Consider the following 25,117-nt stretch of genomic DNA (forward strand, 5'->3'; position numbering starts at 1 on the left):
CTTAATTAATAAGTTAATAATGCCTTACAGCTGAACTGTTAAGAAAGTTAAGATTACAATGAGTAACACACATAAAGGAAAGAGAGAGAGAGAGAGAGGAACATGATGAGTTTCTAGCCAACCTGTAGGATGATGGGACGTGTAGTCTCTGTGTCGCTTTAGGTTCTTCTGCCACTGTTCAAAAGCACCGATCCAGCTTGTCACTTTCTCATCTTCCCTTCCCTTCCTCTCCTCCTTTGCGCTGCCTGTCAGGTTCTCTCCGGCCTCTCGTTCACTGTCAAGGCGCCTCCTGTCTTCAATGACAGGTCCCCCAAAGCACAATCAGAAGAGATCTTAGGCACATCTAACAAAATGCACTGCACACAACGAGAGAGGACAAGTCAGAGTTTCTGTTCTCCTTTTGGTGTTTTTTTGGATTCTGACTCAGATCCTCTCTGTTTGTCCTCTCCTCTGCTCCAGTCACGACAGCGCTTGTAGACGCAACAGCAGGAGACAAGAGAAGGGGAGGGAGAGGGGGCTGCACAAGGTCTCGAAGTGGAGGAGAGAGGAGAGAGAGACAGGGAGCGCTGAAGGTGGCGGAGTTGAAGGAAAGAGCTAGAGAGAGAGAAAGAGGGAGGGAGGGAGAGATGGAGGGAGGAATGGCAGTGGTAATTAGTGAGTCTGTACCTGACTCTCACTGACATAAGCCCCACATTCCTCAGAAGCGAGGAGGGGGAGAGGCAAAGGAGGGAGGGAGAAGAAAAGAAAGGAAAAAGTTCTGAGCACACACACCAACACGCTAATGATCCCAGGAAACATATCAGAGAGTACCCTCACCACCCAGAAACAAACAAAAACCTGTCTTCCTTACAACACACCATAGCTGATGCGGAGCTCAAGTCAAGATTGCATGATGTTGAGTGAAGGTGCTGCTGCTGGAGCCCCTGCCGTTCGCCACCTAGACTCTCCAAACGCTTCCTCGCAAGTGTTCAGTCTTCTCTTTTCATTACAGGAAATCTCTCCCTGTCTTTCTCTTCGTCCGTCCCCCTCTCTCTGTCTTTCGATATGTGTATGGTGTACACACTGCCTGCTCCTGAAACTCACCAAACCAGAATCTGACTGCCCAAATCCCCAACACACCTCCCTCCCTCCCTCCCTCCCTCCCTCCTATCATTCCGGATGGGAAATGCTATCCTCCTGTGGCCCTGGCCAATCTGTGTGTGCGTGTGTGTGTGTGTGTTATGTGTGTATGTGTGTGTGTGTGTGTGTGTGTGTGTGTGTGTGCAAACAGCCAGACCTGAATCATGTCAGCCACAGCAACATTCTTACTCCACACCTCGTTCAAAAAAACCCTCACACCACATGATCGTTGACATCCACCACATGCTTATTACTGATGATCACACACAGGCCTTTGGCCAGCGTTTGCTCATTCATACAAATCTATGCACCGCTGATGTCACGATGACACGCTGTCTTTAAGTTACACTGTTCGCTCCGCTGACGTCCATAGACCCCACAGTAATGACAACTCTCAGTAATAACAACTCACTCACACAGATCTGATCTGAACAGAAATCTGAACTGAAAGTAAAATAATGTACACTGGTTTGACTGGTGTCTCTTATTCTCCTCCATATTTCTTTGTCTCCCCACCCACTCTTTATTCTTTTCAGACCCTACTTGTTTGATCATGTAGAGAAGTTTCAACACTCCAGACCTCCAGCATTCACCTCTCATTCAGCATACTGTGTGTGTGTGCGTGTGTGTGTGTGTGTGTGTGTGTGTGTTTGCCTACCTGAATTCCTTGCACTTCCTTCTTCCTGATCTCAGGTGCGTGGTGAGTGCGACGTCTTCGTGACAGCTAGTTGTCAAAGCGACAGAGAGCAAGAGAGAGAGAGAGGTGAACAGTAACATCCGTGGTCAGCCAACTAACAGAGCGAGGACAGAAGAGAGAAGTGAGGAAGCTGGATTTCTGTTTAGAGTAACAACACACACACTAACACACACACACATGCATACATTCAGATAAAGTCCCTGCACACACACTGTACACACAGTAGGGAACTTTCGAGTGTGTGTGTGTATGTGTGTGTGTAGGAAACTGAGATTGAGTCAGACGTGCTCACACAGAGAAATAACGTTTCAACACAGCGGCTGAACTCTGGCTGGGAGGAGGCCAGGGCCGTTGGACGTGTTGCTCAATACATTTCACTTTAATGCTTACTTAACAGAACTCGCAGGCCTTTTATAAAGTCTGCAAATACAGAAGCTCATATAATACTGAGTTAAGTTTGAATATCTGTGCTGTAACAGAGGGAGGCAGAGTCCACAGTTAACCTTTGACAATCCAAACATATCATGGAAAATATTTTTACAGGTAACTTTTCTCACTTTATTATCACATGTGGAAGCAGTAAAGTGGTTTACTGGTGTTCAGTCATTGAGATTTGACTGTTTGAAGGCAGATAGATAGGCAGATGTCTATTTACATTTTCAGGACAACAATACCCAGTGTTTTTCATTTTTTTTATCCCAATGAATATATACATATATGAATGATAATGAATATAAGTTACTCACTCTTACTGCTGAAGTATAAAAATCCACTTGAGGAGACTTGCTTAAATGAATCCAGGTTATCCATCCATCCTTTACAGAGAGATTCTTTAAAGTTGCAAGCTTATACAGTGCACCCTGTTGAAAGTCATCTGCACAAACTGCTAAACTACTACTAACAGTATAACTACTGACCAGAGATGAATGAAAGCATCTCTGACTCTGGCGCCCTTTGATAAACAGTTACCAGCAGGGTAAACGCTACAGGACTTACATGAACCCTGGCATGGTGCAGTGGTTTGATAAAACCACTGAACAGTAATGTAAGATGTACAGTAACTGTGTGGGCACATTTCAGAGTTTGTTTGGACAGAAAATCTTGGATATTTTATATCAGATTACATCGCACAGGTGTCAGAAGCACGCTGTCCACGGATTGCACGTAGTTTTAGTTGGTTTTGATCAATAAAAGTTGGAGCAAGACGAAATTTCATGTAGAAGTTGGCGAATGTGGAGATGATCTTTCCTCTTTTATAATACTGTCTCCACTTGAAACAACTTGCCGGGTTGTGGAAAAATGCCAGCAGGGATCATTCACAAACCAGTGAACTGAGATATCAGTTGCAGAGATAAAAGTAATTCTATTTGATAGGTGGGGCGTGATTGTTCAAAATGTTATGCTTGTTTTATTGGTTGGCGTTTCAATGCAAACCTCAGGACACAGTATGAGGTCGCCAGTAAAGATATACAGTTCTTAGGGAGGTACAATTGTTGATATTAGGACCCAGTTAAAGGATACTTCTAGTTTATTACAACTCAACGCCTTAATTATGTCTGTTGTTAAGGTCAGTGTTTCTATTGATTGTGACGACAAAGTAACTGCAGAAATTCCCATAGCCAGATTATCTAAACTGCTTTATTTCTTGGTAAACCAGAAAAACGAGTGTTCCTGCCGACTGCAGAGGAAAACTATGAGTGTGCACAACATTAAGTACGGTCGGTCAAAGTTTAGCCACAATGTCCCTCTGTAACCTGTGACGGATGGTTTCAACGGGCAGTTTTGGTAATAATTTTTCGGTTAGCCTTCGTTTTCACTCAGCTCATGTTTATTGCCCCGTCAGATTTCTTTTTAGCAATGTTGCCACTTTCCAAGATCCCACCAATTACTTATGTGAACACAAAGCCATTATATATCAATGATGAATGTTAAGAAATACACATATTCTCGTTCAATCAATGCTGCTCCTAATGCTGCAGCCAGCGGGTTGTTAGCTTAGTTTAGCATAAAGAGTGGAAACAGACAGAAACACGTAGGCAGTGACTTCATGCACTTTTCAGTTATTTTTGTGTCATATTCATATTTATCATATAGATAAAAGAGTGGTATGAATGTTCTCACCCATATCTCAGTAGAAAAAGCCAATGATGGATTTACCATAATATTAGACTATTCCTTTGATAGTTGCAGAAATGATGGTCAAAACTAATAAGGCTCCACCCGAATCATCCTTTAATGATAGCTTTCAGAAACTTTACACACACAAACCCTCACACACACACACACAGACTTGCAGACGTGCACATGCAGCCTTTTCACAGGGTGTAAACAAAAGCAAACTCTTCCCACAATAAGCAGCTCAGACCCTGCCCTGGTTGCTACACAATAGACAGAGAGACCTGAGACACAGCGAGCAGAGATTCCCAGGAAAAAAAACCCTCCGCTGGTACTCTGAACGGCCGACAATGACACACAAAGAGACGGGGCAGCGTATCTATTCACCTGCAACAAGTGGGCCCAATCAAGCCATCACACACACTGCAAGGAAAACTGAGAAAGGAGGAAAACTTGGATCATATTACTATTGTATCTGCTGGTGAACTGGATTTATGATGATGAAATTATATCAAGTGGCCTTGCTGTGGACCTTGTTGATTTTAATTTGCTCGACTGTGTCACCCCCCCCCTCTCTCTCTGTCTCTCTCCCTCTCTCTCTCTTTCTCTCTCCCTCTGTCTCTCTCCCTCTCTCTCTTTCTCCCCGTGCCTCTCTCTCTCTTGTTACACAAATAGATCACTTACAAATTTGGCTGTGATGTAGCGACAGCGTTTCTTGTCAAGTTCTGACCTTGTACTTTACACAAAAGCAGCATTCTCTACAAAGCCTCAATAGTTAAAGTGTGTGTGTGTGTGTGTGTGTGTGTGTGTGTGAGAGAGAGAGAGAGAGAGAGAGAGATGTGGGTCTCTTAGATTCTAATTGGGTCTTGGTGAGTGACAGTGATCAAATCCCACGATGATGAGCTCCACTAAAATGCTTATAAATTTATAAATATAAATTTCCATACTCAGTGTAGGAAAGTTCTCATTTTCATTCTGCACATCCAGAACAAATTATTCTTCATCAGTATCAGTCCGTGGAGTCCTAATAGATGATTGATTTCATAAGGTTATAGTTGCAAAAAGAGTGTTTCCAACTTTGTGACAAGCGATCGGGGAAGATGCTTTTCCTGTGTCAACGTGAGGCCCATAGAGCAATGACTGTTTGGTGTGGAAGAGCTCGACTGGCCTGCACAGAACCTCGACCTCAACCCCATCGGACACCTCTGGGATGAACTAGAACACTGACTGTGAGCCAGCCGTTATTTCCCAACCTCAGTTACTCTGTTGTGGCCTAGTGGGAGCACTTTTGGAAAGCTTTCCCAGCAGAGTAAAGGCTGTTAATGTCCGTGGTGTTGGAATGAGATGTTCAACAATTACAAATGGGTGTAATGTTTGGGTGTCTGCACACTTTTGGCCACAGAATGCAGGATACTTGACCCTTTTTTGCACAAGGTCAACTCAAGGTCACACACACACACATGTAAAAGAAAAGTGTAAATAGTGAGTGTGGTTGAAAAGCGTTGCTGTGAGTGTGTCTGTAAATTGATTAAAGAGAGAGAGGAGAAACTCCTTCCAGCACTGTACAGCTTCCCGTAAAGATTAGACCTTTATTGAGAAAATTCCAGGTCGGCTTAAGGCTGCACGACCCGCCGTCTCCAACCGGGCCGATTATTGAATATGCCGTTACACACACAAACACACCCACACACATGCACACAAACACAACACATACAGAGCGAGTGGAGCCCTGTTGTGAGGCGACATTGATGACGCGTGTTGGATGGGATAATCTCTCCAGCTGTACTCTCACCCGTGGAGAAGTGAGGCTCATTTGGCCCCAAAAAGCTCACTGAGGTTTTTCCACACACTGATGAACCCCCTCCTGCTTTTTCGAGCAAAGTCTGAAGCTTAACAAGAGCCAGTAAACTACAGAAAATAAATCATCTTTGTGCTATTCTTCACTGTGCATTCCTACTAATTTAGATACTCGGCTCATCTCTGCATGTGTGGGAGCCGAGCTTAGTCTGCTCCCTGTTCATGCCGCAGAAAGACCGATATGAAGAGTCAGGTTCATACATTCTTAATGGCCAAGCACTCAGATCAAATAGAGGCCAGAAAGTGGCTTTGAAACGTGTTACAAATTGAAGCAATACGTCTGTATCTCCGACATAAGCCAGTAAAATGTCTCCCTCTGTTGGTGTGATACCGACATTACAAACCTTTGATTTATGGTGTCACTTTAAAGTAGGATCCCCACTGAGTTTAAGAGTTTTTCTATCAGCCGGGCAAGTCCAACACTATTCATGTTTATTAGCCACTCTTTTTTCCTAAAGCTAGAAACAGCTTGACGTCTGAACATTGGCTAACCGGGTCCTTTAATGAATGGAAGAGCTGTGTTGGAGGAATGGATGTTTTCATGAGAAAGACATTCAGTGGCAAATACCTATCAGTGTCTGAAAAGAAGAGAAGAAAAAAGAAGATGGAAAGTAAAACACAGTCAGTGAATTCAATTGTTTCATATAAAATCTTAATTGTGGAGTATAGTGCACTACGTAAACAACAACAGAACATTATAGTGAAATAAAAACGGAAAAGAGGATCGAGATACTGCAGGTCCACGTGTCCCACTCCTGCATACTGTACTGGTAATTGCCAGACATGTTTAAACAAGACGGTGTTTTGTGGTAGATTTAGAGTTATAATGATTATGGATTAAAGGCTTTTGTCCAAGTGAAATGAGAAAGTTTTTAGCTGATTTATCCTTTTTGGTTGCGAAAAGCAGTCATCGTGACGAAGAGGAGGACGGACAACTAAGTTTAGACTTTGTTTTTAGACCTACATAAATTAGTTCAGTACATTTTAAAAACCAGTACCAACCATTAACATTGTTGTGGCATGCCAGATGACACTACCCTCATTACGTTTGGCAAGAGTTAAAGGTTAACTTAGTCAGAGCAAGTTTTCATGTGAAATTCTTGGCTACTATAATAAATTCTGTGTGAAGGCACTGTGGGAACCAATATTGTACTTTCAACATCACTTTTACGCATATTCCAAGAGGCGGTGTTGCACTTTGATCACCTGGTGAGCCGCACACTGGTGGAAGAAATATTCAGATGCTTCACTTAAGTAAAAATACCACAAAAATCCTGCATTCTATCCCTTATTTCAACTAAAAGTGTGTATTATCGGCATAATACCTAAACTATCAGAAGTAAAACTGCTTATCCTGCAGAAAGTGTTTTACTATTGTATTACTATTACTATATATGATGTTTGTGGGGTTTTTTTTACAGCTGCATTGATGTGTATGTAACATTTTAATGCTGTAGATGTTTAAGGTTGTATTCATTTCAACTACTGTATACACTGTTTAATCTACAGCAACGCATCATGGTCTGCAAGATCAATATATGTTTGTAGCGTTGCTGCCCTGTGAGAACCACTTATCGCTAAAAAGTCAGCTTTTCATGCCTGTTTTCAGCTCTGTCACGTCCTGCTGATCCAGAGTTTGCCCTAAATAAACATTTAATACTTCAGTTTATCTGAAAAATTCAAAAAATCATCAAATACGTGGTTTTTACTGAACAGGAATGGTGGGAAAAAATATAGTTAGAACATGTCTAGTAACCACAGATGTGGTGGAGTAAAATGCACTTCTACACAATTTCTACACAAGTACAAAACCTAATTTACTTAGTTAAATCCCAACACAGCTCTGCGCACAAGCATGTGTCTCTCAGGCATCATCACCTCTGGTGGGACACTTGGCTGCGATGTGAAACACTGTGGTGGCCAGTAGGGGACAGCCTCAGTCTGATCTGCCTGTCTGATGCCTCGCTCCTGAGGAGGCAGTGCAATCTGAATAAAGATCTCACCTGGTCCCACCTCGTCTGACACTGTACTGAACACACAATCCACCAACATATTCAAATAAACACGCACATAATGCAGCTTTTCTTTATAGTGATCAGTTTGGTTATTTCTACTTCTTTCCTCATAAATGGAACGTGAAAGAGGATCAAGAAAGGTACCGGTCTATTACAGCTAAGGTTTTAAAAGGAGGTCTTCCACTGACAATACCTGATGATAACCACTAAATGTTAAAAGTTGTCTTATATAGAGTGCATAATGTATTTTTACTGTATATCTGTCACAGGGAAGAAAGGCTCTTCATTATCATATTGTTGCCATGGTGTTTCAAACTCAGGGCCGGCCGGCATGCCACAGGACGCAACCACAGATGACAAAGAGGTGATGAGTGTGTGAAGTACTCTAATTCATTGGGGCACTTTATGATACCGAATGCAGAGCAGGAGGAGAGTTTTAGAGCAGAAAAAAGCAGTTTGTGGTTAATAGTTAGGCTTTGCTCAGGCGGCATTTCTTTGAGAAGATGAGCTGTTTCGCTCCTGAGAGGAGGATTCTGAATGACAAAGGTAAGACCAGCTATGCAATTTTAAACAGCCCATCATCGTCTATGCAGATTACACTAAGCTGCTGTAGCCTTTTCTCCCAGTCCTGCTCCTCTGAGGAGGACTTTCTCCTGCGGAGGGCAGGAAACTGCTTCACACTCATTAAATCACTGCTGTTTGATATTCATTAATTTATTCCATTTGCTCTGACATGGCATTATTGGACACGATGCACATTTCTGGTCAATTCCAACTTTGTGCTTAAACATTGATGAGTGCTGTAAAAGCCGATTACTCTCTCTCTCTGTGTTTCTCTCAATTAATCCAGTTTAATTAGAGGCTAGTGGTCCCTGCACTTCTGGATGTTAATCCTCATGTGCCAATTCTTATTTGTCAAGTCAAGTGATGTCACCCCAACACCCACATTGCTGGTTCAGACCACATCCTGCAGACATGTCTACTGTTACTGCATATTTCTGTGTGTGTGTGAGATGCAGCTGCACATAGATGAGTGAAGCAGGTCAGTGAGAGGTGGACCTTTGTCCAGGGTCGGACAGTGGCTCATTATTTATTCATGCTGATGTATCTGACCAACAGGCCTAATTGCACCAGGAGGAGCCCAATTACCCACCGCGGCCTACAGCTGCACTGTCTCACATTCACAGAAACTGGAGGGTGGATCACATGTCAGCCATGACTAACGCTATGTGTCTTATTTACATTTGCCCAGCTCAGGTTAAACTTCGTACTCTAACACTGTTTGTGTCTGTTTAGATGCTCGTTGGTCGAACAGAAGCTGGCAGGAGCATGAAAGAGAGAAAAGACACGAGACAGACTGAAGTGTTTACGGGAGCTCGACAAGTGTTTGGTTTGTTGCTGAGAGCATGGCAGACAAAGGTAAGATCTTTATGCTGCTGTTTTCTTGTTTGTATGTGTGTGTGTGTGTGTGTGTGTGAGTAACATGAGTAATGTGCGAACATACAGTACACACTCATTCACACACACTCTGTCCCCTTCACCTGCAGTGGGCTCCAGCGAGGTTGCGAATATGAGCTCTGTGACAGAGGAGATCCTCATCTCACATCAAGACCACGACCAAGAGACCAACAAGGAGCCCCGCTCGTTTCTACCTCCTCTTCCTCCTCTTCATTCATCTTCACCTTCACCGGGTGAGATACAGATCTGAATCTTATCTCATATTGAGGATATCTAATTAAATTCAAGTGTTCAGCCCCCATTCACCAGTACATTGTAAGGATTCATAAGTGGTTGTATACTAATCTAACATGCTGTGTGATGGTGAAAGCCAAGAGCTTTTACTGTGAAAGGAAAGACCAGGTTCTCAGATATACCTGTGTGGCCTCAGGTTTCAGTCGCCTATAGATGAGCTGTACGCACCAGGTGACGCCAGAAGAAAATACAAAGCAACACACCAATATCTAAACCTCCTACTGTTTTGGACGGAGCACCTACAGTATCAACAGACTGAGGGCATTCCCTGTAAATTATACATTTTCCTCCCTGATGTTTTTTCCGTGTTCATCTCACGTTGCTTTGATGTTCTGATGTCTCTTCCCTCGTCTCATGACATTTCCTTGTATCCTTTCCAGCTTGCAACAACAATCTACTTTAACATTTCCACAAATCTCAATTATCTCTCCTCCCTCCCTTATCCATCTCAATACATCATCACCCCCCCCACCCATCCCTCCCCGTCCTCTCCTCAGACACTCTTCCTGCAGTCTCAGATCAGGCCTACCTGCAAGCAGCAGCCATTTTCCAGCAGCTGCGAGCAGAGAAGCCAGTCACACAACAACACCTGCATTACCAGAAGAAGACAGACACACCACTACCAGAGAGCGGAGACAAAACCACACAGAGACAGGCCTACAAACTCGCCTTCAGCACACTCAAATGTATGATTACTGAAGTCACTCGTGTTGTTTTTTAGTAATCATTGTAATTTAGCTTAGATTTTAGTAAAGCAACACGCTCTGCCTAGAGAGGACGGACTGTTGTTAAACATAAAGTCAGGGGAAAATGAATTTGATCTACCCCACTGCAACCTCTGCAGCCCCTGCCCACCTCCTGTAAGGGAGCCTTATCTCTGTAATGAATAGCAGGGGAGCTGCAGCATGTGTCAACTCCAATATTCACTTTTGAATTGCAGCTTCAACTGCACACAGTAGATTAAATAGTATATAGTCATACATTTAATTTCTCTGTGTGACTGCAAATTACTTGAGCTAGAGGTACAGCAGATGTCTGCACGGGAGGTGATTAGACGGTGCATGCCATGAACACACACACACACACACACACATACTCGCACATGGCACATGTGCACACAGTTTTACACACAGTATTTGACTGCACATGTAGGGGGTGGCTGGTATCTAGCCATGCAGATAGTTTTGATTTTATTTGGCCATATTTGAAGATATTGCTCTCTGAGATGTCTGCCACCACCTCAGTGCACTGGGTTTGAATAGACTTGTGGTTCAGAGGAAAATGAGATTTAAAGCTGCAAGTAAGTATTTTCATATAAATGATGGGTCAAATATGGTTTATGTGAAAGGAGTCACATGCTTTGGTAATAATAATGATAATAATAATAATAATGAATAAAGCCACAGAAAACTTTAACTTCTTTTGGTTTTAGGTTTTCGGTTCCCTCTCACCACTCTATCAATATCATTTCCAGCAGCAGCAGGCAGCTGTTTTCAGCAAATAAATAAATAAATAAAGCTGTGATAAAGATAAAGCTGGTGCACACTACCAGCCCAGCAGCAAATGGTTTATAACCAGACAGTGACTACCTGATGAACACAGTGAAGCATTTGGCAGCTAAAGAGATTTATTTTTCTCAGCAATAAAAGCAAAGCAAATAGGGAGAGCAACTTTAGGAGATGATGAATTATCAGTGTTGTGTGTTGTGGCCAAAAAAGTCAAACAGTAGTGTTTTAAAAAAATCAGACGCAATGTTAATTCTGATTAATAAAGTGAATTGTAACAGTTTTTCATTCTGCTTTCTACTCAAAAAATAGTCCCAATGAAAATTGAGGGCAAAGTCTATGAATTATGTAGATTACCAAAAACACTTTTTTTAAAGACCAAAAATGTAAATGCAGCTTTTCCTTGATGCAATAACTAAAATATTCTGCTGTAGGCAGAAATCTCTCTAACGGATATCTTCAAATTAAGGCAAAAACTATGAGTAGGCATATGTTTTTGGAATCTAAGTGAACCAAGCCAAGATTTCTCTTCATTAGTTTGAATGTGTCTTATATGAAATACAACTAATATTTACATATGTCTTTTCTTTCCATTAACAACATGGTTTTTCTCCTAGACCAAGATTTACTAGAGGACATCATCCTGGACAGCTGCTTCCACACTTCTCAGCATATCGTGAGTCCTACCAGGTTTAACACGAGTGCTCTCCAACCCAAAACTGATTAAAAACACTTCAGCACTTACTCACTGACTGTTAAACTGTCTGGGAGTTATCTGTCTTCTAATAAAGCAGCTGCAGTCTCTCTGTCCATATGAATGTGCTCCATCAGAATATGGTAAAATGGTGTTGAGGGAGACGGGGATGCAGTTAAAGGCCATTTGTATTCAGATCCGTATGTAGTCTGGCTGGTTATAGGTGGCAAATGATGCATACAGGAGAAAGGCAGACGTACCCTCCAACTGAGAGACCGTAAACGACACTATAAAACACCGTGCGGTGACACATACATGCACAAAGGGACACGCCTGTGTGCGTGATTGCATGCGTGTGTGTGTGTGAAGGATGACTTTATTGAGGGATGGGTGAAACAGAGAATAGGCTGACAGGTCATTAGTAAGACTGCAACAGACATACTACACACACACACACACACACACACACTGAAACATAAGGCTAGGCTAGGAGTTGAGGGACAGTTTGTACATGGCCATAAAGGAGAGAAAGGGGAGTGTGAGAAAAGATGTGCTTTTCATTCTTAATTTTCTTTGAGCCATTCATAATCAATATTTTGATGTTATCATGGGATCACATGTACCGTGAAAGAGGTTGCTTGTAGTAAGCTCTAAAAAAAAACACAGCAACGCGAAACAGCAGGCAGACACTATTAGTTATTAGCTGGTGAATGCAGCGGAGCGTTGAGCAACAAAAGAGTCAGATATTCCCCTCTTCAGCTGGTAGAGACCAAAAATGGAGCAAATATCGGGCTTACATTCAGCAAGTGGATGGAAATACAGCTTCATATAAATGATAACATTGCTCCAGAACTGCTGGAGGTGTAAATGTTTGCTAATGAGTTCAACATATCAACTCAAAAGGTGATATGTGTTTACAGTTTGTTTCCACTGCCCTCAAGTGACAGGATATATGAATGCAGGTTTAAGATTAAAGGGGCAGTTACGATATAACTGAAGATATGTTAATGATCTATACAACAGTGATGATGATGAGGATGAGGATGAGGATGAGGATGATGGTGAAGAAGAATGTGGTCATGTTTTGCAGTCCAGCGACTTGTTGCCATTGGCGATAGTGATGCTGTTCGACTTCCAGGACCGAAGGTTTTTGTCGCGTGAACGTTCAACAAAGGAGCAGGAAGGGGAGGAGCCTCTCCAGGAAGTCAGGGCCCTGGAGAACAGTCTGCAGAGGTGTGCGTGTGTGTGTGTGAATGTCTTTATTATCTTTATTTATGTCCTCATTTAAGAGTTGTCAGATGTCAGATGTCAGATGCAACTTTGAAATTGTTTTATCTGCTGTATGTTAACAATTTCATTGAATGAAAGGAAGTTTAATCTGGAAATCAGAGAAATGAAAATGTGTGTTTTACGATGACTCCAGTTGTCGTATTGTGCGTGTGTGTGTGTTTCTTTATTACAGGTGTAAAACCAAGCTGGCAGCATCTCTAGCTCGCTGCAGAGTGAAACAGAGTCTGCAGAGCGTCTCTTGTTTTCTGTCTGATCCTGTCAGGACCAAACAGCACAGAGCAAAACGCCTGCCACTTTACGCATGGGTCAATACTCTCAAGACCAGGCACGCTCACACACACACACACACACTCAAACACACTCAGAGAAAGAGCCAGTCCAAGTCTTTTTGTGCTCTCTGTGTCTGCATTTAAGAACATATTGAGCTTATTAAATGACTGACTATTCTGTGGTCAATAACTCCCCTCTGTTCATCTTTGTGGCACACTCCAGACTCCACTTTCAGTCTATTTGTGTATAAGCCAGCAGGCTCTAAGACAGGGGTGTCCAAACTTTTTTCACTGAGGGCCACATATAGAAAAACATACAAAGGGTTGAGCTACTCACTAGAAGTGAGCTATATTGCTAACTTTAATCCACTAGAGGTGATGTATATCGCCTCACCTCTAGTGGATTAAAATTGGCAAAATCAATCAAATGTAGGTAAATTCTGCTTGATGACTGAATATGATTCAAGAAAAAAAACAGCCTTGTAGGCTCTTGTTCAGTGTGTTAAGGTGATCAGTGAGATCCACTAAAATGCCAACCAGAGAGGGTCACTGAGCTTATGAAGAGGTCCTTCTCTATTCAAAACTGGTCCATTTCTGATCTCAGGGAATAAAACCACTGCAGCACAGAGCCACGACTTGGCCAGCGCACATGAGAATGGTAGAGCCCCCCAGCACCAGCACCAGCTTCAGCATCAGAGAGGGAAGCTTGAAATAGTCTGTGCTTGAGCCCTGGTGCTCGAATTAACAGCCTTACCTCCACTTTCTTGCCCCTCGGCGGACACCGTAGAGGCCATTCCTTTGCGCTCGCCTGTCCCAGCTGGAGCCCCATCCGTCATACCTCCTCACAGCTCGTCCCATTTAAGTCCCATCATGCCAACTGCATCTGGCACAGCTTCAAAAACATCCTCACCCATCATGGTGCTCTTTAGACTGCTAACATCAAGCAGCTCCTCCGTAAAGCAAAAGTGATCGTCATTAGTTATTAGCTGTGCTCTCATCGCACACCACATCTGAAACTTTCTACACTCACTTGCTCTCTTACGTTTCCTTAATTCTGCCATTTTGGGTCACCTGCAGCTAATTTCTTCTTTGATTACTCATTTTGTACGGAAACTGCCTTGTTCAAGACAGTTACTTCCTCTAGTGGTGAGACTAAGAAGTGCAATACAGTCCAGCGCAAGTTCCATGTGTGGGCCGTATTACAATACATTTTTAGAATTTCCTGCGGGCCAATGAAAATTGGACCACGGGCCGCAGTTGGCCCGCGGGCCGTAGTTTGGACACCCCTGCTCTAAGACATACACCAAAGAGCACATGATGTCAGGATGAAGAGCAGTCTTGAACTTAACAGATTGTTAAACAATGAAAACGACTGGTACACTGTGAGCTTAAAGTGACTGGTTCTGATAGTGCCGGGGGGGTTGCAGCATGAAATTAATGGTCAGTGAAGTTCACAGGGGCATATCTGAGACAGGAAAGCTCAGCAATCTCGCAGCTTGAGGGTAAGAAGTGCTCCTGTGGCTGTCAATGTAAAGCTGAATCCTGCAGCAGTGTTCATCAAACAGTGGTGGAAGAAACACTTAATTTGGTCACTGATGCGTTTGAGTCACAATATTTGTTGTCAGTACTGCATGTGGGACCCCACAATGAACTATGAATCTAACAGAAAACATGTTATCTCCCCGCTCCTCTGTAGTGTTGAGGAAGTGTGTGAAGCCCTGCAAAGTGCTGGCTTGTGTGAAGTGGAGAACATGTCCGACCTCGGGGAGTCGACGTTCTGCAGAGACCCCTTCTGTCCAGACACGCTCGTCTTCTCCCAACAGCTTCATGCTCTGCTCCGACACAGCAGCCTCACAGCTACACATGTACTTAACACACAGGCACGTATGAATGTGTGTGTATAGTAAGGTGTTAGAGTTCAGGTGGATAGAGTCCAACTGAAGTAGACGTGAAGTTAAAACTACTTTAGAAAGACATGGTTTGCACATGATATCAGTGACTCTAAGAGACTGAGACTGAGCTCACCCCAGAGTGTTTTCAGTGGGTAAAAATAGATTTTAAACAATGAAGTGCACCAACAAAGTAAATCCAGATACTCATCATTCATCACAAAGAACCCCAGTCTCCTGGTTCATCTACTTATGGGGCATCAAGAACAATCTGTTTTCTGTATGTCCACTTTATTAGATTACTCTTCTTCATTAGGATAAGTGAGAGCAAAATTACCTTAAAGAGCACAACAAAGGCCCCAATACTCTCAGAGGAAGTTGCCAAATTAAATAAACAGGATTACTTCCATTGTTGATGAACAGTCCTTCGTAGACACATAATTAAAGCTTCACTTTACCGCTGTGAGATAGATTCAAAGTTTTGCTCTTTACTAAAGGGTCTTTGTAGTTGGATTTACTGTCGTGATGTGAAGTTCAAAGCTGAGTTAAAGAATTGAGTTCTCCGTCATTTTGAGTAGAAACAGTCTGCTGCTAATGCTGGAGGGTCCAGTTTTGTTACCAAAAAGTCCTCCACGCATGTGTAACTAACATTTGCGCTTGTGTGTGCACTCTCGTTGCAGGACAGGAGTGTGTGCGTAGCGGTGAGCGTGTTACGCCCCCTCCTGTTTGAAAGCGGTGACGTGATGACGGTGGGGTCTTTCTCAGCTCTGACTGTGGCTCACATAGCTGTCGTGACTGCTGCCCGCTCTGGCCGAGTGCTGGTGTGTGGTGCTGATCACACACCTTCACACTTAGAGGAGATACAAGAACTACTCACAGAAATGGACATCAAAAGTGAGTGATTGAAGGACTGAAGAGAGAAAAAGAAAAGCCAAAAAGATAAAAAAAAAAAAGTCTGTTGATTGACAAAGGATAAATGGATGTTATGCATGTTGGACATTTATCTCCACTTCAGTCTATATGAACACCTGCTGGACATGTGCATGAATTTCCTGATCTGAATTCATGTCCAATGTAGACGTGCGAGTCCTGTCAGAAGCGTTCTGTGGTCTGGATGAGTGGGACGCCGCCGTCCAGCGTTTAAAGGTCGTCATAGTGCTGCCTCAGTGTTCATCCTCCGCCCTCAACGACCCCGTGCCCACCATCCACAGTGAACACGGAGGTACGTCACATCAGGGACGAAGGAAAGGCGCAAATTACATGTTAGCTGAACAGAGGTTTTCTGTTGCTGACAAAGTGTGAGGCCCCCATTTCAAATAAAACTGAGTAGGCCTCCATCTCATGTGTGTCTTGTAGGTAATAACCTCCAGAGTTTATGACTTATATTTATGGAAACTTTGGACAAGTTTGGTGCCATTTTTTTTTACTGTGGCCACATCTGGGGGATTTAAAATGCCTAAATTAAATTAAATCAAATTAAGAAATGAAGTAAAATACAATAGAAATTGTATTTCTTCATTATGTGTACATTTATCGAGTCATAATTACAGTTTTGATTGGCTGTCTGCAGTCTTAGGGGATGGATTGTGCTGCAGGAATCTGTGCAAACAGACACAATTCTCTGCAGCTATCATCCTGTCCTTCTTTCAGTAAACCTGTTAGTGTCTGCTGTAAGCTAACGCAAGCTAACTAATGCCAATCAGCTGTCAACACTTACTGTGGATGGAGGTAGGAGATGGGAAAGTAACAGCTACTAAAGGAAACTGAGAGTGAGTGCAAAAAATAATACTAATAGAAGATCAAATATTTTAGAAATACTGATGGTAATATGAAGAGGTGGTGCCTTTTTATTCAATTTCCCAAATATGATAAAATAATAATTCATTCTGTTGCCAGACTGGGATCTGCTGCCAGACTTGTCTCACGGTTCTGTATCCCAGAGCAAAATACACATAATGGCCACTCAGCAGGCACGACTACTAGCACACGCTCTCTCCTGTGAGTACACACACACACACACACACACACACACACACATAGAGATACATAGGTTCTTCAGGCAATGAAAGACACTGAACATTTCAATAAATTGTTTTGATCACACACATAAACACACACCTGAGAAGTTGTCTGTGTTGTATTCTTATTGCGTTGTGTTTCTTCTGTGTACACTGTTGATAAGATGTCGGCACTCCGAGACCAGAATAGAGGATTATTGTTTGTACACTGTATTCTCTCTTCTGCTCCATCTGTCAGTCCCAAGGGTTCAGACGGTGGTCTACTGCACACGCTCAGTGTATCCTGAGGAAAATGAACAGCTGGTGAAAAGAGTGTTAGAGAAAGCACACACTCACCCCAAACTGCTGCCCTTCAGGTAAACGCACACACACACACACACACACACACACACACTCCTCTCTTTGTGCAAGTGATAGTTCTCTGTCTATTGAGTATTTAATTATGCAATCACACTTTTCATTACTTGTCCACAGGCTCAAACCTCAAATGTAAAGTGAAAACAGGAATTAGCCCTGTACTGTTTCTACCACAGGCCATACATGAAACAATAAGACGTTTTCAGTCGAGGAGCATTTAAAGGAGCCTAAAGGCATTTAGACCCTGTTTTCCCTCCGCTACCCAACCACCCTGTGACGGAGAGTGACAGGTGATTGGCAGCTCACAGCTAAGCTCGCCTGCTTTAAAGTTTACATCAATTGGATATTTACTTTGAAGCTGAGTAACTGTACACTCACTGTCACTGAGACGGTCAGATTATTGTATTCATGCTCATCCAACAAGGTGATAACTTAAACATAACACTGAAACCAACAGGATATCATTTTATAAAACCAACCTGCAACCTCTAATCTAAACCAGACTAAGAGAGCACAGCCACGGTAAGCAATCAGTCCAGTAGTTACTGAGATATTACAGCCTACTGTTGGTGCTAAAAGTCAGAGGATCACTAAAGCTTTTGAGGATTCATCGTCTGGGGGCCATGAATGTCTGTGCAAAAAATGTCATGGCAATCCAACAATGCTAGCTGCACTACTAACAGGGCTAAACATTTAATCTGTAAAGTATGTGGTTGTACAAATTGTAGTGAAAGCAGCTGTAGTTGTTTAGTAAGTCACATTTGCAGTCACGCTGAACATCAGCCATAGTGCACCATGCAGTAACTAAAACGTAAAATCAGAATGAAACCCTCCCTTTTTGTGTGTTGGCCTCAAATTAAGATTTGAGGGAGAAACTACAGAGGAGAAACGACTACTACAGTGGGCTAAATTCACAGGCTCATAGACAAACAGCTCAGCTCAGCAGCTGGTCATTCAACATCTGCATGCGTATCTAACTGGAGAGCCCAAACGTAGTGAGGGGTGAGCTTCATCACTGAGTGAGTGAGTAAATACGGTGTGTCTGGTGTAAATATGACAGGGTGTCTCATATCTGCATGCATACTGTATGTACAGATGTGAGTGAGTGAGTGAGTGAGTGAGTGGTTACAGTCAGCGGGCTGATGACAGTATAAAGGATCAGTGGTGGTTGCTGTGGGGACAGTAGTTAATCCTGCAGTCATGGTGAATGGGGTGGAGAAGATTTCAGAGTCTGTTTCACGCCTGCTGCTCCACACAGCTCTTTTTCTACCATCCATCCCCTCAAAGAAATCCAAATGTTATTCTATTTGGTCGCATAAGCTCTTTTATCAACTTACCAATGTGCAATGAGACGATCGGCAGCTGCTTCTCCTCTGTTTGCAGTAGTTGTTCAGTGAAAACACAGATCTACCGTGGCACCGTGCTGCCTGTGTTGTTTTCAGAAGAGTTGGCACTAGTTCGCTCCAAAGAACTGCACAATAGCAGCTAACACCCCACACATGCTTATCTTCCAAACTGCCACCAAGCTGCTCTGCCTGAAAGGCTGCTCTCCATCAAAAAAAAGTAGGAAGGAGAAGTGATTTCCTCCTTTCTTGAATTGAATATTAGGAGGAAGAATGGGATAGCGAGGAAGTAGCAGTGAAACAAACACAGTGAACTGCTCAGTTGTTTTTATGTGTGATTATATGTGTGTCATTGCCTCTTCATTTCCTGACATCTTTGGCTCCTGCAAGAGCATTTGACCTGGAGCCCCAAAAGGCCCCAAAAGCATTAATTCTGTGTATAAATACAGCTCATATTTGTAAGTTTAAAGAGGAAATTAACAGGAACCAAAAATATTGTTTTTGCCAATTTCTGGACTTTCACCTTCTCATCTTGCAGCAGTGAGGTAGAAGTGCACTGCAGGGTTTGTCAGTCCACCCTGACTGGTGGTAAAGTTGCTCTTTAACACCTCAGAACTTCACTGCACCTGAATGAAAATTATACACTAATAACTAATGAGCTTAAGCTCATTAAAATAGCCCCACAAGTACAAATTCTGGACTCGCCCCAGAAAGGAAAATGCACCGGACCTCAATTTTCACACACTTATTTAGTTTCCATCCAGCTGTGGAGGAATGGTCTCCCTGCTTCAAATGACAGCGAGCGTGCACAGTATCTTGTTTAAACAAAGAGCTTTTCATCGAGAATTTTAATGTGAATAATGTTTATATCAGCACATCATCTCCATATTTTAACAGTGTTTGGTCCGCTGAGATTTGTTAACCAACGTTTGCTAACATATCCAATGTTGTGGGAAGTCACACCAGATGTACAATATACAGGAACCAGCAGTGACAGCTGGCCGTGCAGGGGCCTGTAAACACGCTTGTCCCGGGGCTCTGAGCTGAGCTGTCTGTCTAGAGATACGCTGAGTACCTGCAGGACCGAGGTGTGCAGGTGTACTGTTGCACTGATGTTGACCTTGAGCTGCTGTATGTCCAAGCGCTGATTGTTGTGCTTCATGTAAAACCTGCTGGTTTGTAGATCAGTTTCAAAAACTTTTCAAAAAGTTACCTGAAAACGCTCAAAACAGTTTAAAAAAAACATTTTCTGCGGGCCTACGTGGCTGTCAAAATAATTTATGGTATATTTGTATAATTTCCTGAAAGTGCCAATCATTACTGTAACACTTTTCTGAATTAATGGGACGCTGATGAATTTGTGTTTAAATGCTATATGGCACCCTGTAATAACATTTCCATGCTCTCTCAGGGTGAATGGTCCAATTTTCCCAGATGAAACCCAGTCAGGAGACACAACAGAGTCCAAGTTCTTCAGGCTTGAAACAACTCAGTTCACCAACGGCTGCTTCGTAGCGCGGCTGTCCCGACAGGTGAGGGAGGACAAAGGGGAAAATGTGTGACACATGGAGATTGGAGAGTGACAGAAATGTAGAGAGCAAGGTTGTGCTTAGAGATGGAGGGGGAACAGAGATTTTGTGTGTGTGTGTGTGTGTGTGTGTGCACGTGTGTGTGTGCATTTGGGTGCTGTGTTTGTGTGAGCGCTTTGTGATTGCTTTGCAATGAGACCTTCCAGTAGTGCTGAGGCTGCACTCTTTTACTGTCTGTCTGCTGGGAGGTCAGTCAGCTCTGCTTGTCTGCGCGCGCACACACACACACACACACACCCACACACACACACACACACACACACACACACACACACACAGAGAATATCGCTCCCTGAAACACTGCAGCATTATTCCAATACTACATAAAAAAAAGAGACAAGTTAAAGATGAAATACGCCCCAAGCCGCTGAAACATTTCAGTACTTTACACCAAAGATGGATGAATAATTCCCAGTATCGTTCTTCCAGACCTCCCTCCACCCCTCCAGTCTCGTTGCATCACCCCGGTGCTCCATCTATTTGCCCCCACCTCTTTCTTCCCTCTTGCTCCACTCATAAAAAGAAGAAAAATACAACAGAAGGAAATGAGATGCTGCTCCTTTGATCCCCTGCAGCTCGAAAAAATGGTGCAGGGAGGGGACTGTGCCAGTGTGTGTATATGTGTGTGTGTGTGTCTGTTTTTATCAATGCACACACACACACACACACACACACACACACACACACACACACACACACACACAGACACTGTTTTTGCTCACCTGTCCAGTGGCAGTGCAGTAATTAGATAGTCACTCAGAGTGAGTCAGATTTCATCAGAGCTGCAGATTTAGCTACACAGACGACTCTGGGGTTGTAACCTGCTGCTCAGATGAACGACGCCACAGCAGTCAAAGTGTACTTGAGGACGGATTAAAGGGATCTGAAACAGACACATGACACCACAGAGAGACAGAAGGAGACAGAAGGAGAGAGGCAACAAGAAGTCTCCCTGAAATCTGTCTCTTAAAAACCAAAAGGGAGAAACAAGAATACAGACGTCTTCACGGGGAACAGATAGGAGCTTGAGTCCAGAAATCTGAAAGCCAGAACTTGTACATGTTATTTGGTCACAAACCAAAGTACTGGACAAATAAACATTTTCACCAGGTGATAGCGCTACAGGGGAGGTTCAGGCTTCACCGCTGTTAAATGTCTGCAACAAATTTAACAGCTATCTATGCGATAGATGTTGTGTCATTTCATTAAAACCACAAATGTCACCACCTAATGGTGGCGCTAGAGGAAAAGTCAGCAGATCACCAAAGTCAGCAGGATTCATCATCTAAATTTTCATGGCAATCCACCCAGCGAAGAAAAAAGTCACTGCAGTGAAATATTTAATCCGTTAAATTCATGTGACAGGCTGCCATCACTCATGCTTCTCTCCACTATACTGTAGTCTTCTCCATCTTATTACAAACTCTCATTTTAGCGGAATAATTAAAGTTTTGAGGCTTATAAATGACTCAAAGTGTATAACGCTGTCATAGCAAGAAAAATGACAAACAATGTAAAGGCAGATTAAACCCCTTCAGAGTGAATAAAAGATTGCCAGTGTTTCGCATGCTGAATGTCGTTCAACTTTCATTAGAAAGACAGTATATGAAGACAGAGACAGAGGGAGGAGGACGGGGGAGAGAAAGGCTTACAGGAGATTTAAAGGGATTTCTACTCTATTTAAATTTAACTGCAGATGAAGACAGTGTTTTATATCAGTATACATAGAGCAGAATGTGTGTGTGTGTGTGTTTTAGTGTTAATGGACCTGCTGGCTATATCTTGTCCTGAAGCGGTTCATCCTAATGCTCACACACCCTGTAAGACACATATAAAAACATACAGTAAAACATATAACGACTACTCTCCTCACTCCTTTTCTATTATTTTAGCGCCACTTTCATCCAGACTGAATTATTAATATAAGATAAATGTGGCCATGCGTCACTGTATTAGCCACAGCACACAACAGCATTTTTAGTCAGAGCAGCTAATGTTAGTCAGATGTATTAACTTCTATTTGATGGATTGGCATGATGTTTGGGTCAGACATTTATGGTCCCCAGAGGATGAAGCCCACTGCACTTGAATAAGTGTTGTTGTGTAGTTGAATAAAAGTTGAAATGTATTGATTTTAGTGAAATATCTTGACAACTATCGGATGGACTGCCGTGAACTTTGGTACAGACGTTCATGTTCCCCTCAGGTTGTAATCATTTATGACCAAATCATTCAAAGTTAGTGGCATTCCCATCAGCCCCAGCTGTACTCATGTATGAATAAAAGTGGTTGAAGTGTCCTCTGGATCTGAAAAGTGAAGCCAAGTCAAAGAGCACTAAACTTGCATTCTTTCTAATGGCCAGTAGGGGGTGAATCCACTGGCTCCAAAAAAAATGCATGGAAGTCTATGGGAAAATGAGCCTACCTCTTGAATTATTAGCTCAGTAAACATTTTCCCGATGTGTTTATGGTCTCAATTGCTAATTTAAAGTCTTCCTCTACACAGCATGATGTCCATTTAGTACATTTTGGTCCCAGGAAAATTGACAATGAAGCACAGTATGCTTTAGGGTGGGGACTATGTGACTAACCAATCAGAGACAAGGGAAAAAAATCCCGCATCACTTCTGGCTCCAAAATAAAGATGGTGACTTTGAAAATGCAAAATTTGTGGCATCAAAACGGCAGTCCACAAACCAGTGGGTGACGTTATGGTGCCTATGTCCACGTATTACATGGACTGTATTTGAATTTGGTGCTAATTAGCGAATATTAGCATAGTAACACGCTAACCTAAGATTGTGAACCTGGTGAACATGACACTTGCTAAACATCTTTAAAGGCATGTTTTCTCACACAGGGAGACTTATAGGTGCTAAGTGTCTTGTGACAATAACTGCCATGTTGCCTTTCAAATGATTTCCCACACTTTGCTCCACTGGGAAGTAAAAGCCATGAAACCCCCCGCGATCTCACCTCCACCTCACCTTCCTCTTCCTAATCTGCTGGTTCACTTTAAAGCTGTGACTCATTTCTACAGCGTCCTGTTTTGTTGTATAGATCTCCTTGATGCTATGATACCCCAGAGGCCTGTAGTTTTAATGTGTGGTATCACCACATCAAATCTTTAACTGCCCTTGCTTTTTCAGGCGGATCCCACTAAGGTAGAATCAGTCCAGGATGTGCTGGCAAGGGCAGCAGCAAAGGGTCTCCTGGGTGGAATAATTCCTGAACAATCAAAAACTGGTAAAAAGGGGAAAAGCAAGAAGAATCGCGTAGCTTCAGCCGGCAGCAAACCTTCATCCCCCTCAAGCCGAGAGAGGCAGACAGGAGGGGAGCTTGTGAACGGACGAGACTCAGTCGCACCTTCAGAAGACGAGGCGAAGAAAGGTGAATGCAGTGAGGAGGAGAAGGAGGATGAAGAGGAGGAAGATAAAGGGCAAAACAGAGGAAAGAAGAGGAAAGGGCACAAAGGAAAGGCCAAACGAAGATCAAAACACACCAAGCGGACAAACACGGTCTCAAATCATCACCCTAAAAGCCACAAGAAGAAACCAACAAAGAGAAAAGTCAACCAATCCCAACGCAAGAGGCGTAAACCGAGAAGAATACCTCGCCTGACGCTGACATTAATGTCCTCTGCAAAACCCTCCAGCCACTTGTCTCCAATCACAGCCCTTGCACACAAGCTGAGTGACAATGCAACGATTAAATCGCAGCAGACTGTCTTTAGCGCTCCCTCCCCTGTGCGTCCTGCTCCACCCATCACCCATGCCGCCTCCAAGCAGGTGCAGCGACACAACACAGAGGCTGAGAGAGCAGAGAAAAAACTGAAGGATGCAGCAGGAGCAGAAAGCCCCCTAAAGGCGAGGGGAAAGGTGGTCACACCTAAGAAAGATGTGGAGCCCCAGGACAAGTCCAAGCCTGCAGATTTGGTCTTGCCACCCATTTCCTCCCCGTCCTCCAGCTCTCTGAGCAGCAGGAGTCGTGGTTCTCTCTCTCAGCATCCATCCGGGGCCTCCCACTCTCAGCTCGCCCAAATATCTGCATCCTCCTCCTGCGTCTCTCTGCCGCGATTATAGAAACGTGCCGTGACACCAGAGTCAAGTGTGATCACAAAGGAGAAGACTTCCAAGTAAATGACAGTCAGCTGAATAATGTGAACCAGAATGTACTTAACTGTGATATTTATGTCATAAGATGGCAGCTTATTAAAGGAATTATGTTAGAGCATAGAAATAAAAATACCTGAAAATGAAACTAGCAGTTTCACTCATTTCTTGATTTCTGGTGCCAAAACACACACACACACACACACACACACTTCTGCTGCAGTGACTGGTCAATTAATTGATCAGCTAATCATAACGAACTATTTGTTGCCGAGTTATTGTGTCAAGTCAAACATGCTACATATGAACTTAAATGTAAAAATGAGAAAAATTGAGACCACTTTACATGTTTAACATTTGGGGACTGTGTGTAAATTATGAGGGTGAGCTGAAAAAAAGAGGGAAATGTTTTCTGAATTCATTGAGAGGGCAGTGGAGGGTTTTTAACGATGCTTTTTCACACCAGCTCCAAGTTTTATTTCATACTTCCCTTGTG

The 25,117-nt window shown here is 43.0% G+C and overlaps 2 protein-coding genes across 2 annotated transcripts in view; one reads left to right on the plus strand and one right to left on the minus strand.

The window, feature by feature from the left end:
- Positions 1-1,950, minus strand: part of rbm47 (RNA binding motif protein 47) — a 31,768-nt gene extending 29,818 nt beyond the window's left edge. The window contains exons 1-2 of the mRNA XM_070855012.1: positions 1,778-1,950; positions 123-293 (exon numbers count right to left, since the gene is read on the minus strand). The gene's annotated coding sequence lies outside the window, so the exon portion shown is untranslated. The remainder of the gene's footprint in view (positions 1-122; positions 294-1,777) is intronic.
- Positions 1,951-9,197: 7,247 nt separating this feature from the next.
- LOC139199311 (putative methyltransferase NSUN7) lies at positions 9,198-24,591 on the plus strand. Its single transcript, XM_070828359.1, has 13 exons — positions 9,198-9,222; positions 9,351-9,494; positions 10,068-10,241; positions 11,678-11,736; positions 12,845-12,987; positions 13,217-13,369; positions 15,010-15,193; positions 15,883-16,096; positions 16,281-16,424; positions 17,099-17,200; positions 17,459-17,576; positions 20,332-20,452; positions 23,659-24,591. The coding sequence occupies exons 1-13, from the start codon at positions 9,210-9,212 to the stop codon at positions 24,589-24,591; spliced, it is 2,502 nt and encodes an 833-aa protein (XP_070684460.1). The 5' UTR covers positions 9,198-9,209.
- The last annotated feature ends 526 nt before the right edge of the window (positions 24,592-25,117 follow it).

This window comes from Pempheris klunzingeri, chromosome 3 (genome assembly GCF_042242105.1).
Source record: "Pempheris klunzingeri isolate RE-2024b chromosome 3, fPemKlu1.hap1, whole genome shotgun sequence".
Lineage (NCBI taxonomy): Eukaryota > Metazoa > Chordata > Actinopteri > Acropomatiformes > Pempheridae > Pempheris > Pempheris klunzingeri.

What these genes read in the sequence shown, in the direction of transcription:
- LOC139199311 (XM_070828359.1), top strand. An exon ending in CACATGTACTTAACACACAG is followed by an intron (nt 15,194 to 15,882) that starts GCACGTATGAAT and finishes CTCTCGTTGCAG; the next exon opens with GACAGGAGTGTGTGCGTAGC. An exon ending in CACAGAAATGGACATCAAAA is followed by an intron (nt 16,097 to 16,280) that starts GTGAGTGATTGA and finishes TGTCCAATGTAG; the next exon opens with ACGTGCGAGTCCTGTCAGAA.